This window comes from Oculina patagonica, chromosome 10 (genome assembly GCF_052425735.1).
Source record: "Oculina patagonica isolate OP01 chromosome 10, crgOcupat, whole genome shotgun sequence".
Lineage (NCBI taxonomy): Eukaryota > Metazoa > Cnidaria > Anthozoa > Scleractinia > Oculinidae > Oculina > Oculina patagonica.
In genome coordinates this window covers 10,284,901-10,301,057 of record NC_135767.1, presented here as the reverse complement: position 1 = coordinate 10,301,057, position 16,157 = coordinate 10,284,901, and the positions used below count along the sequence as shown (strand labels likewise).

The window sequence follows — 16,157 nt, the reverse complement described above, 5'->3', positions numbered from 1 at the left end:
TTACAAATAAACCCTTTGTTTTTTTTTACATTTATTTTTGCTTTATCATCAACATATCTTTATCATTACACAACTAACACCTTATGCATTAAATATATACATTCAAAGTATTATGCCTACATTCATACAAACTATGATTAATGCTCCCAACCCATGAGAAACAATACCAAACACAATGATATGTGCGGTAACGGGGTTGGGGACAACAGACCGGTGCCATTAAAAGAATCACTAGTCTAGCTTGGTGGTGGGCGGGGGGGGGGGTCACAGCCCCCTCTCCTCTCCAAGGGTGCCGTTACAGTACTCTGAGAGGGCATGGTCCTTACTCCTCTTCACAGGGCTGCAGGACACGAGTTACAACCCACTGGGAGAGATTCTTACTCTTTAGGGAGTTTAGACTCATGGTTACCATGGCAACCCATCCATTCCCTGTGACAATGGGGCCAAGAGTGACCTGAATGGGAGCACTTCATTCCATCCCAGAGTTTATTTGTGGATCTTCAATTCTCCCTACAAATTTAACAAAAAACAAATCTGAATCCAGGATTAACTCCTTGCTTTTAATTTTGTGAGGCTTATCAGTTCATAAAGTGTCTTTGTTGCAGATAAACTGCATAAGTCCGAATAGCGTTGGCTGCTAACTGTAGCATAGCGTTGGCTGCTTACTGTAACATAAATTATTATATAAGGAGATAGCTGATCTCTCAACACCAAATGTAGCTGATCTCTCAACGCGTGGCAAAATAGCTGATCTCTCAACAAAGAGGCTAAGGGCCCACTTGTGAAATAGGGTATATCCATTCCCATTCTAAGAACTTCCGGTGTGTGACATGCTAAAGCCGTGGGGGAGGGATACGGTGGGAAAATCAGTGTCGTAGAACAGGGTGAGATAAAGGTTGTTGGCTAGCAACGATGGAATGAGTGAACCCTAGACTAGTGTTCAATGAATGTGAATTGATTAACTGTGAATTGCAAACCAATTCTGATTGGCCAGCCTACAAATTGTGTTACTAACGCATGTGATCGCCACTGAACTTTTCACCGTGAAACCCTTCCCTGTGTCTTATTGCATGTCACTAACAAAACTCAGAGCAAACAAAAACCAAAACAGAAAAAACTATTGTTCAGTAATTGTCTATGTATAATTCCATGCATTACTGAACTTTGTTCAAAGTAGGTGCAACAAAACTGTGCTAAATATTCGAATAAAAGTTGCCACTACTTCTTGTAATGTATATACTTTCAGGCTTTTTATTCTTCTTAACTATGATCAGTTCTATTTAAGTATAGCACTATGTTTATTTTTCAGTAGATTGGCTTAACATTGATATATAGGCAAGAAAAACTTTCTATGATAAATAAGTTTATACTCTTTTCGTTTGTGTCTGATTTTTCTATTGACTGGATTTCATTAAGCCAAGTTACTATTGAGCAAATGGTTTGAATAAACTGCAATTTATTAGCATTTTGTCGCACGTGTTTGAGGAATTCCCCGTAATATTTCAAAACGAACATTTGGTTGAGCCTCATTTTACATAAGAGTGAGATGAAAAGGTTTGAGGGGTTTGGCTTTAAAAAGCGCACAAATTGCAGACTATCGATAAATTAAACCGATTTGTGGATGCTTCTGCTCCACTTTCCAACTTGAGTCATACGTTTATAATTCATTATATGTAAATATTTCACATTATTTGCATTGTTAAAATAATGTGAAACAGCATTTTACTTTTATTTCTTTGCTTCTGATGTCATTTTGCAACATGGTAAAGTTCTATAGATTGCAGGCGCCTCCTTTATATGGAAGTTGTGTCAACCATTTGCTTCCCAAAGATTGTTTTTGTATCTCGATTCATACTTGGTTTCTCATTTTCCAGTCCTCAGCAATCGATAGATCTTGACTGACGTTTCACCTGAGAGGATACTGATTGACTTCTTTGTTTCAGTATGCTCTCTAATGGCATGCTTGTAGATGTTCTTCTGAGCGGGCGATTCCGTAAGGCGAGCCGGAAGTCGCGTTTAAAAAAAGTGTAGAGCAGAGGGTTGGCGATGGACGTCATGTATCGAATAATAGCAAATGCTTGAGCGGCATTATCAATCGATGCTGAAATTCCTGACTTCAGGTAAAGGTTGACGAAAACTGCTAGCATGATGGTGAAATATGGCAACCAACAAAATGCAAATATCGCTGCCATGGATGCAAAAACTAAGACACACTTTCGGTCGTTGTTGTTCTTCTGTTGCAAGTTTGGTGTGTCTCTGTGAATTGACGGCCGTTCTCGTTTGGAAATTGCTTTGAACATGGCTGTAAATGCATAAATCATAAATGTGTATGGGACAAAGAATACCAAGACAATGCATACTGTAGCATGAATAATGTACCAAATATAGCGTGAATTGCTTTCATCCCAAAAGATAGGGACGACAGCAGCAAACGCAGACGTAATCCAGATCCCCAGCAAAACTCTCAACACCGTTTTCTTGGTAACCAGGTAGTGTCTAAGCGGTTTGATAATTGCCAAGTACTTTTCTGCGGTTATGATGAGTATGTGATAAGCAGCGGAAACAGCCATGAGGGTGTGTAGGACGTACATCCAATACCCAAAGTTTTTTGACATGGCTAGTGGTACAACTTGGAAAGAAAATACTATGAAGTATGGAATGTTGATTGTTCCTGTCAAAAAGTCGCAAATCGCCAAACTAAGTAACAGGTAATTGGATGATGTACGAAGGCTTTTCCTTCTGTAAAACATGACGAACACGAGTCCGTTCGTCAGAGTTATCACAATGGCAACAGGAAGAAGTTTGCTCAACGCTTTGACACCAGAGTTAGGTTCCTGTTGTAAACGCGGAGAGGAGCTGTTGTTATTCATGATTACTCCAGGGTAAACCAAGAATGAAAAACACGGAAATCTAAAAGCGAGAAACATAAAAATAATTTAGAATTGATAGTTTCTTTTCTAAATCGGATTACTGGACTGGTTAGATTCTGCAATAAGTGCATGACAAGTAACGCAAACTAAAGGTAAGTAAGATAGTTTGTAAGGAAACAGAGAGTCTCGTACAACATCATAACCGGAAGGTTACCTTATCTCTCACACTAAGGCTTGTGATTGTTTCAACAACAATCGTAATTTAAAATGACCCGACAACTGCCAACTATTGCACGTATTGCACTTTCACACTTTAATGTTCTGTCCATTTAATCTTTTCCTATTCCTCATTCCCTATTCCTCATTCCTCATTCCCCATTCCCTATTCCTCATTGCCTATTCCTCATTCCCTATTTCGCATTCCCTATTTCGCATTCCCTATTCCTCATTCCCTATTCTCCATTCCCTATTCCTCATTCCCTATTCCTCATTCCCTATTCCCCATTCCCTATTCCTCATTCCCTATTCCTCATTCCCTATTCCCCATTACCTATTCCTCATTCCCTATTCCTCATTCCCTATTCCTCATTCCCTATTCCTCATTCCCTATTCCCCATTACCTATTCCCCATTCCCTATTCCTCATTCCCTATTCCTCATTCCCTATTCCCCATTACCTATTCCTCATTCCCTATTCCTCATTCCCTATTCCTCATTACCTATTCCTCATTACCTATTCCTCATTCCCTATTCCTCATTCCCTATTCCCCATTACCTATTCCTCATTCCCTATTCCTCATTCCCTATTCCTCATTCCCTATTCCTCATTCCCTATTCCCCATTACCTATTCCTCATTACCTATTCCTCATTCCCTATTCCTCATTCCCTATTCCCCATTACCTATTCCTCATTCCCTATTCCTCATTCCCTATTCCTCATTCCCTATTCCCCATTACCTATTCCTCATTCCCTATTCCTCATTACCTATTCCTCATTACCTATTCCCCATTGACTATTCCCCATTCCCTATTCCCCATTCCCTATTCCTCATTCCCTATTCCTCATTCCCTATTCCCCATTACCTATTCCCCATTCCCTATTCCCCATTCCCTGTTCCCCATTCCCTATTCCCCATTACCTATTCCCCATTCCCTATTCCTCATTACCTATTCCCCATTACCTATTCCTCATTCCCTATTCCCCATTCCCTGTTCCCCATTCCCTATTCCTCATTCCCTATTCCCCATTACCTATTCCTCATTCCCTATTCCTCATTCCCTATTCCCCATTCCCTGTTCCCCATTCCCTATTCCCCATTACCTATTCCCCATTACCTATTCCTCATTCCCTATTCCTCATTCCCTATTCCCCATTACCTATTCCTCATTCCCTATTCCTCATTCCCTATTCCTCATTCCCTGTTCCCCATTCCCTGTTCCTCATTCCCTATTCCCCATTACCTATTCCCCATTATTAGATGCGCCTATCACTGCAAAAGAAATTCATGATCAAATATCTAAACTCAAGAATAAAAAGGCATCCGGTACGGATGCTATTTTAAAATGATCAAACACGGGCGTTATTACCTTATGCCTTCTCTAGAGAGAATATTTAACGACATAATTGAGAACGGAACCTTTCCAACTGAATGGAACATAGGTGTCATAAAACCAATATACAAACAAAAAGGTGATAAGAAATCTCCAGCAAATTACAGAGGAATCACTTTAACTAGCTGCTTAGGAAAACTGTTCACATCAATTTTGCAAAACAGATTGAATAAATTCATCGAACAACATGATGTTCTAAATCCTGAACAGCTTGGATTTAGACCAAACTCCAGAACTACTGATAGTTTATTTATTTTCCAGCAATTACTCCATAAATACACCAAACAACACAAGAAGCTTTACGTTGGTTTTATTGACTACGAAAAAGCTTTCGATAGTGTATGGCAATCTGGAATGATACATAAATTACAAACATACGGAATACAAGGGAAATTCTTGAATGTTATTAAATCCATGTATTCGTCTATTAGGAGTTGTGTTAAAATTAACCAAAACGCACTTACTGAACTATTTTCATGTAACAAAGGGATAAGGCAAGGTGATGGTCTAAGTCCAGTTTTATTTTCTTTATTTATGAATGATCTACCGCAATATCTTAAACAGAGCAAATCTCCAGGTGTGATGTTAGGAAATCGAACTATAAACTGCTTAATATATGCAGATGATTTGTTAATAATCAGTCCTTCTCCCGAAGGGTTGCAACAATCGCTTAATGTAATTCATAGACACGCTCAGCAATGGAAGCTCAAAGTTAATACCAAAAAGTCGAACATAATCATATTCAGCGGTAACGGACAAAACAAAAATAATATAAATTTTAAATACGACAATGAATCTTTGCAAATTGTCGACAAACAAACATATTTAGGTATAGAAATGACCTCATCCGGTCGTTACACTTATGCAAGGGAAATTCTCAGCAAAAAAGCCACTAAGGTCCTCTCGATAATTAAACGATCCTTTTCTAACACGGATTCAGCAGCTATTGCGATTAAGAACAAACTTTTCAATGCCCTTGGTAAGCCCGTGTTACTTTATGCGTGCGAAATTTGGGGACCAGAACTACTGTCATATAAAACGCACTTCGATAAAAGCACAATTGAACAAGTCCACATCAAGTTCTGTAAACAAACGTTAAACGTCCCATGGTATACAGAAAACATTGCTTGCAGGGCAGAACTTGGGCGTTATCCTTTAATCATTGACATAAAAACCTCAATCTTCAGCTATTGGCAAAGACTGAAGTATTGTTGTAATAACGTTTTGTTAAGTGAGGCATTTCAATATGCAACAACATCTACAACATTTTTTGATGTTGCAACTAACGAAGAAATGCATCAAGAAACAGAACCGATAACCCGGCAACACATCAAGAACGGTCGATTAACCATGAGGAAAACCCTCAGAAATAAGTATTCACAAAACTGGCTGGGCACCCAGAATAGTTCATCGTCAACTTCAAGAGAAAAATTTACACACAAGGAAGTTAAAAAGAGCTATGAATTTGAGAATTACCTAACAACAGTTAAAAACCCAGCGCACAGAATAAGCCTGACAAAGCTTAGATTAGGATGTCATACATTACGAATACAGACTGGAAAATATGAAAATAAAGGAGCATCAATCCCAGTAGAGCAAAGAACATGCTTGGTATGTAAACAAAATTGCGTAGAAGACGAAAAGCATTTTTTGATGTGTTGCCAGGGATTTACAACCATAAGACATGAATTATGTTCTCACATTTCTAAGGTTGATGTAAGGTATATATATTTAAGTGAGAACGAGAGGATTAAGTACCTACTTAGATCTGACAATGAACATACATCAAAAGTAGTAGGTAAATATATACATTCAATGTTTCAAAAAAGGAAAGAGCTTCTTAACTTACAAGCACAATGAACATTATAATTTATTTAATTTTTACATATATTGACATTATGAATTGTATAAGAATCAAATTTTTGTTATTTCTTAAATGTATTAGTAAATGTGAAAACCTTTGTTGTAAACAGACCAATACCTCCCTTTGGAGAGTAAGGCGCAATAAAGATATACTATTACTATTACTATTACTATTACTATTACTATTCCTCATTCTCTATTCCCCATTACCTATTCCTCATTCCCTATTCCTCATTCCCTATTCCTCATTCCCTATTCTCCATTCCCTGTTCCTCATTCCCTATTCCCCATTACCTATTCCCCATTACCTATTCCTCATTCCCTATTCCTCATTCCCTATTCCCCATTACCTATTCCCCATTCCCTATTCCTCATTCCCTATTCCTCATTCCCTATTCCCCATTACCTATTCCTCATTCCCTATTCCCCATTCCCTGTTCCTCATTCCCTATTCCCCATTACCTATTCCTCATTCCCTATTCCCCATTCCCTGTTCCTCATTCCCTATTCCCCATTACCTATTCCCCATTACCTATTCCTCATTCCCTGTTCCCCATTCTCTATTCCTCATTACCTATTCCCCATTCCCTATTCCTCATTACCTATTCCCCATTCCCTATTCCTCATTCCCCATACTTTTGTATGGTTGTGAAATATGGGGACCCGAACTTTTATCATACAAAACACATTTCGATAAAAGTACAATTGAACAAGTTCACATCCGGTTTTGCAAACAAGCATTAAATGTACCATGGTATGCAGAAAACGTAGCATGTAGAGCAGAACTAGGTCGATACCCTTTAGCAATAGACATTAAAGCATCTATCTTATGCTATTTTCAAAGATTAGAACATAAGATAACCAATCCCATATTAAATGATGCATTTCTTTACGCCAAAAAACATACTAAATCTGTTAGTTTATTAAACGATGATGAAGCATTAGGAATTCTCTCCGATAATGACACATCAGCCCCACAACTTTCAACGAATTCTTGCTCTAAAATTAAACATAGGTTAAGAAAAAATTATTTCCAAAATTGGTCAAAGGTCCGAAATTGCGCGTCAGTTAGCTCTAGAGAAAAATTCACTCACAAAGAAGTTAAAAAAGATTACCAATTAGAAGAGTATCTCACTACAGTTAAAAATCCAGCGCATCGAATAAAAATAACTAAACTAAGATTAGGGGTACATTCCCTACGCATACAGACTGGAAAATATGAAAATGCAGGAGCATCCATACCAGTTGAAAAAAGAAAGTGCTTGGTATGTAAGGAAAACCACATAGAGGACGAACAGCATTTTTAATGTATTGCAAAGGGTATAATGATATTAGAAAAGAGCTTCATTCAATCGTGTCACAAACTGATCCTCGCTTTGTAGATTTAACTGATCATGAAAAAATAAAGTACCTTCTTAAACTAGATAATTATGCTACCTCTAGAATCATAGCTAAATATATCTTCCTAATGTTTCAAAAAAGAAAAGAAATTTTAAATTGACAGTTATATCAATAAATAGTTGTATAATTAATAGTCCAATAATTACCGTAAACGTTTGCATTGTAATTTCATTGTTTGTTATTAAGTAATTTGTTAGCATAGTTGCTATAACACCTTTATTGTAACTAGACCAATACCTCCCTTTGGAGTGTAAGGCACAATAAAGATTTACTGTTACTGTTACTATTCCTCATTCCCTATTCCCCATTACCTATTCCTCATTCCCTATTCCTCATTCCCTGTTCCCCATTCCCTGTTCCTCATTCCCTATTCCCCATTACCTATTCCCCATTACCTATTCCCCATTACCTATTCCTCATTCCCTATTCCCCATTACCTATTCCCCATTACCTATTCCCCATTACCTATTCCTCATTCCCTATTCCCCATTACCTATTCCTCATTCCCTATTCCTCATTCCCTGTTCCCCATTCCCTATTCCCCATTACCTATTCCTCATTACCTATTCCTCATTCCCTGTTCCCCATTCCCTATTCCCCATTACCTATTCCCCATTCCCTATTCTCCATTCCCTATTCCCCATTCCTCATTCCCTATTCCTCATTCCCTGTTCTCCATTCCCTATTCTTCATTCCCTATTCCTAATTTCCTAATCCTATTCCTCATTCCCTATTCCTCATTCCCTATTCCTCATTCCTTCTTCCTCATTCCCTATTCCTCATTCCTTATTCCTCATTCCCTATTCCTCATTCCTTATTCCTCATTCCCTATTCCTCATTCCCTATTCCTCATTCCCTATTCCTCATTCCCTATTCCTCATTCCCTATTCCTCATTCCCTATTTCCCATTCCCTATTCCTCATTCCCTATTCCTCATTCAAAGCGAGGATCAGTTTGTGACACGATGGAATGAAGCTCTTTTCTAACATCATTATACCCTTTTAATGTATTGCAAAGGGTATAATGATGTTAGAAAAGAGCTTCATTCCATCGCGTCACAAACTGATCCTCGCTTTGTAGATTTAACTGATCATGAAAAAATAAAGTACTTTCTTAAACTAGATAATTATGCTACCTCTAGAATCATAGCTAAATATATCTTCCTAATGTTTCAAAAAAGAAAAGAAATTTTAAATTGAAAGTTATATCAATAAATAGTTGTATAATTAATAGTTTAATTATTACCGTAAACGTTTGCATTGTATTTCAATTGTTTGTTATTAAGTAATTTGTTAGCATAGTTGCTATAACACCTTTATTGTAACGAGACCAATACCTCCCTTTGGAGTGTAAGGCACAATAAAGATTTACTGTTACTGTTACTGTTATTCTCCATTCCTTATTCCTCATTCTCTGTTCCCCATTCCCTATTCTTCATTCCTTATTCCTTTTTCCCTATTCCTCATTCCCCATTCCCTATTCCCTATTCTCCATTCCCTATTCCTCATTCTCTGTTCATCATTCTCCATTTCCCATTCCCTATTCACCAGTCCTAGTTTTAGAGAACGTCCACCACTTTTGTCGGCTCCACCACGGCTAAGCATACGAAATTTTAATTTGAGATTTTACTGACTAAAACAACTTTGAATGAATGAATGAATGAATGAATGAATGAATGAATGAATGAAAGACTTTATTATAGTGTCTGTAGTATTAAGCTTATAAAAACTAATTGGAGACACTATTTACATTAAATTACATTAAAATATATCTAAGCTACATAAAGTTAAAAATATTTACACTTAAATTCTAGGAGAAAACATTACATAGATTAATAGGTAAATAAATGAATGATTACATGTTTGCCAGCATAAGAGTGACTCTATAGAGCTAAGTGTTTATGCTGTTGAGTCCGAGCTCCAAGTTTTATAGCTGACAGGCTGTAATCTTCGTGGTATACTCTTCGTCAATAAGATTCTTCTTGATAATACGGCATATAGTGCTCTTTAGAAGCACACTGAAGCAGAATAGGTGTGTACCGAAAATGGTCAAAAACCCTGACCCTACTTTAAAAGTATTAAAGATCAAATATTAATACCTTAAGGGCCAAATGCAAGAAATGGACCCCCATTCTAGGGTAAAACGATAACTAAGAATTGTTTGAACAAGTTGTTTTTATTTTTTTGTAGACTTGCAGGTTTAACGAACTTATTAAGTTTTAACATATTTTAGCTAGTCAATTTAAAAGCACCCTATCTATGAATCACACCAAAAACCACAACTGGAGTTTTCAAAATATCCATAGATCTACATATAAATTGAACACTTTGGTGGCTAAAAATTTGGCCTCCTTTTCTTGGTCAGATAGGTTCAATTAATAAATCTTTTCTTAAGTTTTTATGCGAACAGTTTTATATGGCTATGTCTCACAAATCGATATGGACCAACCGCGGTCTAGATTTTCCCATCTAGATTTAATATCTATTATAATAGTAATGGAGGTGATGTTCTTGAGGGTAAATATGTTTTTGACCCTTCTCAGAAAAAAACAAGCGCAGTTTTGGGAGTGTTCCAACAACAAGCTAAATCGGTTCTAAGAAAACAGCGAAGCCGGCTCGTTTTTATGCTGGCTACGCAATTTTAGCTGTATTCACGTGACGTGGGCCGGTCCCATTTGAATCTCGTCCGTTGGCTAACAGTCGATTTGCTCACGTTATACACACGTCACCTTTGTTCAATCCTCGGATTTATAGCTGTTTAAGCTTATATCTCCGAGAAAGAGTACAAAAGAGATAGACTAAGTAAAATGCAACCTAACAACAATTAACTCACCGGCTCTTTACGTATTTACAGCTATTTGAGAAATATAAATTTGGCGTTATTTAGATAGATTTAAAGTCGTTAGAAGATGACCGTTCCAGACAGTGGATGCATATCTAAAGGATGGCAACAAGTGATCCAGTAACGGGCAAGACACTTGCCGATGAAAACATGCTTATTTAACAGGATCCAGTGCGGATCAATTTTGGATCGGTCACGTGTTAACATAGCCTTGGTAAGATATGCTAAGTCTGCGTTGCAGACGAGCTAAACCTGGTATAGTCCATGATCGAGAGTTCGGTGTCACAACGCAGTTGATCCCGGCCAGGGTCTGATCCGGATTCCTGCATACTACTCATAAGGTCACCGCGCCTCCCGCGGCCTGGTTACACTTTCACGTGGTTTTAGTAGAGTGTTGTCGATCCATTCCCAAAAAAAAAAACCACCATACCAACCATATTTAGTCTTTCCTCTGATTTAAGTCAGCATCCTCTCTTCATGTGTTTCCTCCCGAGATCTTCGTTACTTAACGATGGAGTTAAGCAATTTGGCCCAAGGACACTGCAAGGATGTAGCGTTGGCATCGATTAACATAGACCTGAACTTTCCCGGCGATGTTCTTTGCGTCGATTTGCCAAGTTTCAGCTCCATACGTCAAGGCTGTCTTCACATTGGTATTAAATATCGTAAGTGTGATCGTCAGTAACATCTCCTTTAGGTCCCCAATCAGAATCTCAAACAGAAGATATAAACACCATTTTTCCTTTCGAGTTTGAACTCGTATCGTATTCTATATTATAACTTATAACTTCACAAGAGCGCGAAAATCTTGAAATATTGTCAACAGACGTTGGCCGTTTCCTTAAATACAATGCTGGAGATCGACTTTTTCGTTTCGATGCCGAAAGACCTAGCCCTCCTGCGGAGAGGAAATTTCGTATCTCAAGCCAGAAGTCGCGTTTAAAATATGTATAAAGCAAGGGGTTTGTAATGGATGCCATGTATCGAATAATGACAACTGCTTCGGTAGCTTTTTCAATCGATATCGAAGTGTCTGTCTTTACATAATCGTTGATGTTAATTATCAGCATCATGGTAAAGTATGGTAACCAACAAAATACGAAAATTGCTGCCATGAGTGCAAAAACCAATATACACTTTCGGTCATTGATGTTCCTCTGAAGTTGTAATCTTGATTTGTGAGATATGTGGGTTAAGGATGGTCGTCCTCTCATGGTAATCACTCGGAACATGATTGTGAACGCATAAATCATAAATGCATACGGGATAAGAAAAACAACCAATAGACAAACAGCAGCATGGATACTGTACCAGAGGAGGCGTGAAGAGCTGTCATTCCAGGCGACAGGAACGAGAGCAATAAGGGTTGATGTTATCCAAATTCCCGCCAAAACTTTAAACACCGTCTTCTTAGTAACAAGGTAGTGTCTAAGTGGATTGGTAATCGCCATGAACTTCTCTGCAGTTATGATGAGTATGTGATAGCCAGCGGAGACCGCCATAAGAGTGTGTAGGATGTACTGAAAGTTGCTGAACATGGCTGTTTTTAGAACTTCGAAAGAAAAGATTATGAAGTATGGAATGTTGATTGCTCCTGTCAAGAAGTCGCAAATCGTCAAACTAAGTAAGAGGCAATTGGATTTCGTGCGAAGACTTTTCCTTCTGTAAAACATGGCGAGGACGAGTCCATTGGTCAGAGTTATTACTAAAGCAACTGGAAGAAGTGTGCGCAACGCTTTCAGACCATTGTTAGATTGCTGGGATAAATTTGAAGATGAAACGTTGTTATTCATGTTTACTTTCGATGAAAATGTGACGAAACGTCCGAAATCTAAAACAAAAATCATGAAATTCAGTTCATTTGTATAATATACGTATTTCCTCCAGGACATGATAATTTGAAGACTGGGCAAATTCGTTTGGAATGAAACCAAAATAAAAACAGAAGCATTAAATTGGTCTTTTATCCTACAACACCGCTATGATGGCGGGAAAGACCATGTCTTTAAAGCCATCAACAGAAGAAATATTACTTACCGGTTAACAAAAGCTGTGAAATCCGTGCTATTTTCTATATTTTGTTGCTTGATGTCTAAACAATTTTGTTGCCTGAAGGGCACGACTGGGCAACTCGTGCCCAGATATTGAATATGTGAATAGAATGAAAAACGATTATCTTCCAGTGACCAATAGGACGAGAGACTTTAAAAAATATAAATTGATATTAACTTATAAATACACTTTTATTCTCAACCCATTATCAATTAAGCCATTCAATTTATTCCGCGGCGTTGTTTGTTTGATTTTAAGTTTGAATTCTGAAATTTGGAAATGCCCTATCAAAGATATTTCGAATTCATCACCTCTTGCTACAGAGCTGGGAATGTGTTTTGAGTTTAGCTAGCATCCTATAGCTATAAGCTTTACAACAACTGACAGAAAAGATAGCGAGGACAAGTTAGTCGAGGTCTGAACTCATATAAAACTTCGTTTAAATCTCACACATTCATCACACTTGAAATTGAAAATCAATCACTCCTACATTCAGTACAATTAAGGAAAGACGATCTGGCTGGTGCTTAACTTGAACGCGAAACCGTGAAAGATTAAAAACTTAAGGCGCTGCGCAAACTAAACTCGATGAAAAACACCTCAAAGAAAAGGGAAATTGACTAAAAAACCAAAAGGCAAGCACTGACTGTTTTAACAAATAAGCCTCCGTTTATGGTGTGTGTCTGTCGTCTTTTTGACGATGAGTTGCGTCAAATCTTTGTCAAAATAGCTGTAGACCCAATAAAAAAAGTAAATTGCCGAGAATGGAGGGAAAATAACCAATGGCAGCGCGGTATTTCACAGTTATTAATCTGAGTGATTGACTGAGTTTTACAGCTGCGCGCTCCGAAGAAATATTAACTGAGTAAGTTGATTGCGGGTCACTAACCACACATGATCAGTATAAACCGTGTTTTCTCTTAAAAATCTATTGTCGGAAATACCTTGGGGTTATTTAAAGAATATCTGCTGTTGCTTTCTTTACAGCGTTAGATAAAACTCATAACATGTGAGCAAAAAAGGAAATCGATTTAAAGTAACCTATTGGGGAGGTACACGATAACAGACTCGATTAAGAAAACGGTGGAAATTTTAACTGGGTAGGTCATTTTTTTTTCTTCTTTAACTAGTTACGAAGATCGCCATACTCGCCACAAGCACTGGGCAACCATACTCAGTGCTTACATAGTACTACCAGCTGCTGCACGCTTGCCTGAGTATGTACTATATACAGACCTCTCAGTTCCGCTGCTAAACAAACTAATCGAACAAAATTTAAATTCGCTTGTCTTACATGCATGACCTCATTATTCAATCATTTTCTTTCATCGAAGGCGGCTGAGAACAAAGGAGGAAATGAATCAACAAGAAAAAGGTTATAAGCACGTTCCCATATATATTTATTTTAATCATCTCCGGCCTTTAGGTGCCTTATTATAAAGCGTCACTCATTTACTTTTTTTAAAATAAAACTTGCGGTACCATATTTGGCGAAACGTTCGGATCAGTGTTATTGTTAGAAAAATAGATATCTCATTTACTTAGCCGTCGGTAAACACATATCAGGTTTCTACACCTGCTGAATATGTCTTTTAAAAAGCGCTTCCTTGAATGTTTAATGCTGTGTAGCATTACTTTAGTTACTGGTGATTCATTCTGAGTTAATTCATTTTAAAAAATTCACGTTACATGCAACCTTAAGTCATAGAAATAGATAGTATATTGATTTTTGATAAACAACTATTAAATCTCGCTTTTTTGGCAGCATTTTTTTATGAAGCAGTCGAGAAACGACAATGACTTTCTCTAACACTGAACAATTACAATTCATTTCTTCGAAATTCTGCCCCTACATTTAGAAACGCATTTTAATCCAAAGAAACACAGACAAACTCGATCAGGATCCAAGATTAATTTGCATAACGTCTTCCTGTTTTCTTAACAAGCCTTTTGATGCACACATCTTAATATAACTATTATTGCTTTTATTTGTCAATCAGGGACAAAACTTTAATAGGTGTAGATTAGTATATGTCTAAACAGAACAATGACGCTTGTCATTTGTTTGATGAAAATTGCCATTTACCTGAGTAGGGTAGAGATGACCCACGTATCACTCAAACATTGTACAAACATTGTATTAACAGACAACGAAATGACTTGAACAGCAAGCATGAAGGTGCTTGTAGAAGGCGGGCGTTATTGCCATTCTGCACCCACAATTTCCATTATTCTACACCTGTATACAATGAAAGCAAAATCCTGAACGAACATTGAAGTAATTCTAGCAATAATTTGTACCACGGACATGTCTATTTTGCGAGTGCAAAAAAATTATCGACGTAGATGTCTATTTCCATTATATGTATATCACGGATTTGACTAGAACGCGGGGGTGAGATACGTGAAATGAATAACAAGACCGCTGTTCTGAAGTCCTTCTGTATTTGTGGGGGGATCGCTTACCTTGTTTTAACTAAAGTGAGAATCCTTTCCATCCTCGGCAAAGATCCTCTGTGTTCCAGTTTAACACAATCATTTTTTTTAACTTCAAAGAAGTTAGACAAAATTGCTACACTACATAACCATGACTAAATACAGCATCTTGCTCTTTCAACTCTTTGCTGGTCAGTACTCAGATCTACAGTGGAATTTGCTAAAAGTTGACGGAACAAAATTGTGCTATGCTGCAGAAACCATTAACAGAGAATATATTCTATTTACATAGTGAAAGAAATAGAGAGTTTTCTGTTTTAGCACACCAAATGTCGTGTTTCTTGACTGATTCGGCTTGAACTGAAACATATTCCAAATTTTCACACAACCCGCGTAATCCCTCAGCAAAATACCGTATAAAAATACAAGGAAAGAATAGAAAATTATCACTGTCATTTCAAAAAGCAACTAATCTTACTTACTTGGTTATCCTGGTCCAATGCTGTGATATTAAATGCCGACCTTTAATAGAACATCATGAAGACAGGAAGTTTTAAGATAAAATTATTTCTGCACTGCTTCTCCTTCAATGATGGATCATAACTTGAAAATATATATTTCAAAATTTGATGTATAATATAGTAGTACTCAAGATTCTGTCGTGTACTGTGCATATACCAAGAAATATTATTCCCTTTATGAGAGAACCAATAGTGTAATTGGCTGCATGATGTTGTTAGCACTAAATCTTATTGGTTTAATTTGATCATGTTATTTAATTTTAGGAGGCATATTTACCTGCTTTGCCAGACCCCTCAGGCTTGTTTTGTTTACAGTTCTATATTAGATATGACGCATTTATAATAGTTTGTGAAGAAAGAAAGTTATGCGTGAAGAAATGACTCAAATTTCCTCTTAAAGAATTTTACTCCGTCGGGCCCGAAGTTTTCCAAAGGTTCTGATTGCTGAAATTAAAAGTATTGGTGTTTTCAGCTCGCAGCTAAAACTTCAGATCAAGAGATAATGGCGTCGATTTGTATGCTACGTTTAGTAATTCCTCATGTGTTGTTTACATAATTAATGC

General features: G+C 37.3%; 2 protein-coding genes across 2 annotated transcripts; both read right to left on the bottom strand.

Moving 5' to 3' along the window:
* Positions 1 to 908: 908 nt before the first annotated feature.
* LOC144628179 (trace amine-associated receptor 2-like) lies at positions 909 to 15,583 on the bottom strand. Its single transcript, XM_078486242.1, has 3 exons — positions 15,556 to 15,583; positions 15,104 to 15,151; positions 909 to 2,910 (listed from the first exon to the last, which is right to left on the bottom strand). The coding sequence occupies exons 2-3, from the start codon at positions 15,133 to 15,135 to the stop codon at positions 1,878 to 1,880; spliced, it is 1,065 nt and encodes a 354-aa protein (XP_078342368.1). The 5' UTR covers positions 15,136 to 15,151; positions 15,556 to 15,583; the 3' UTR covers positions 909 to 1,877.
* LOC144628178 (histamine H2 receptor-like) lies at positions 11,050 to 12,410 on the bottom strand. The gene has a single exon (XM_078486241.1). It carries the CDS (start codon positions 12,376 to 12,378, stop codon positions 11,299 to 11,301), a length of 1,080 nt encoding a protein of 359 aa, XP_078342367.1. The 5' UTR covers positions 12,379 to 12,410; the 3' UTR covers positions 11,050 to 11,298.
* Positions 15,584 to 16,157: the final 574 nt, after the last annotated feature.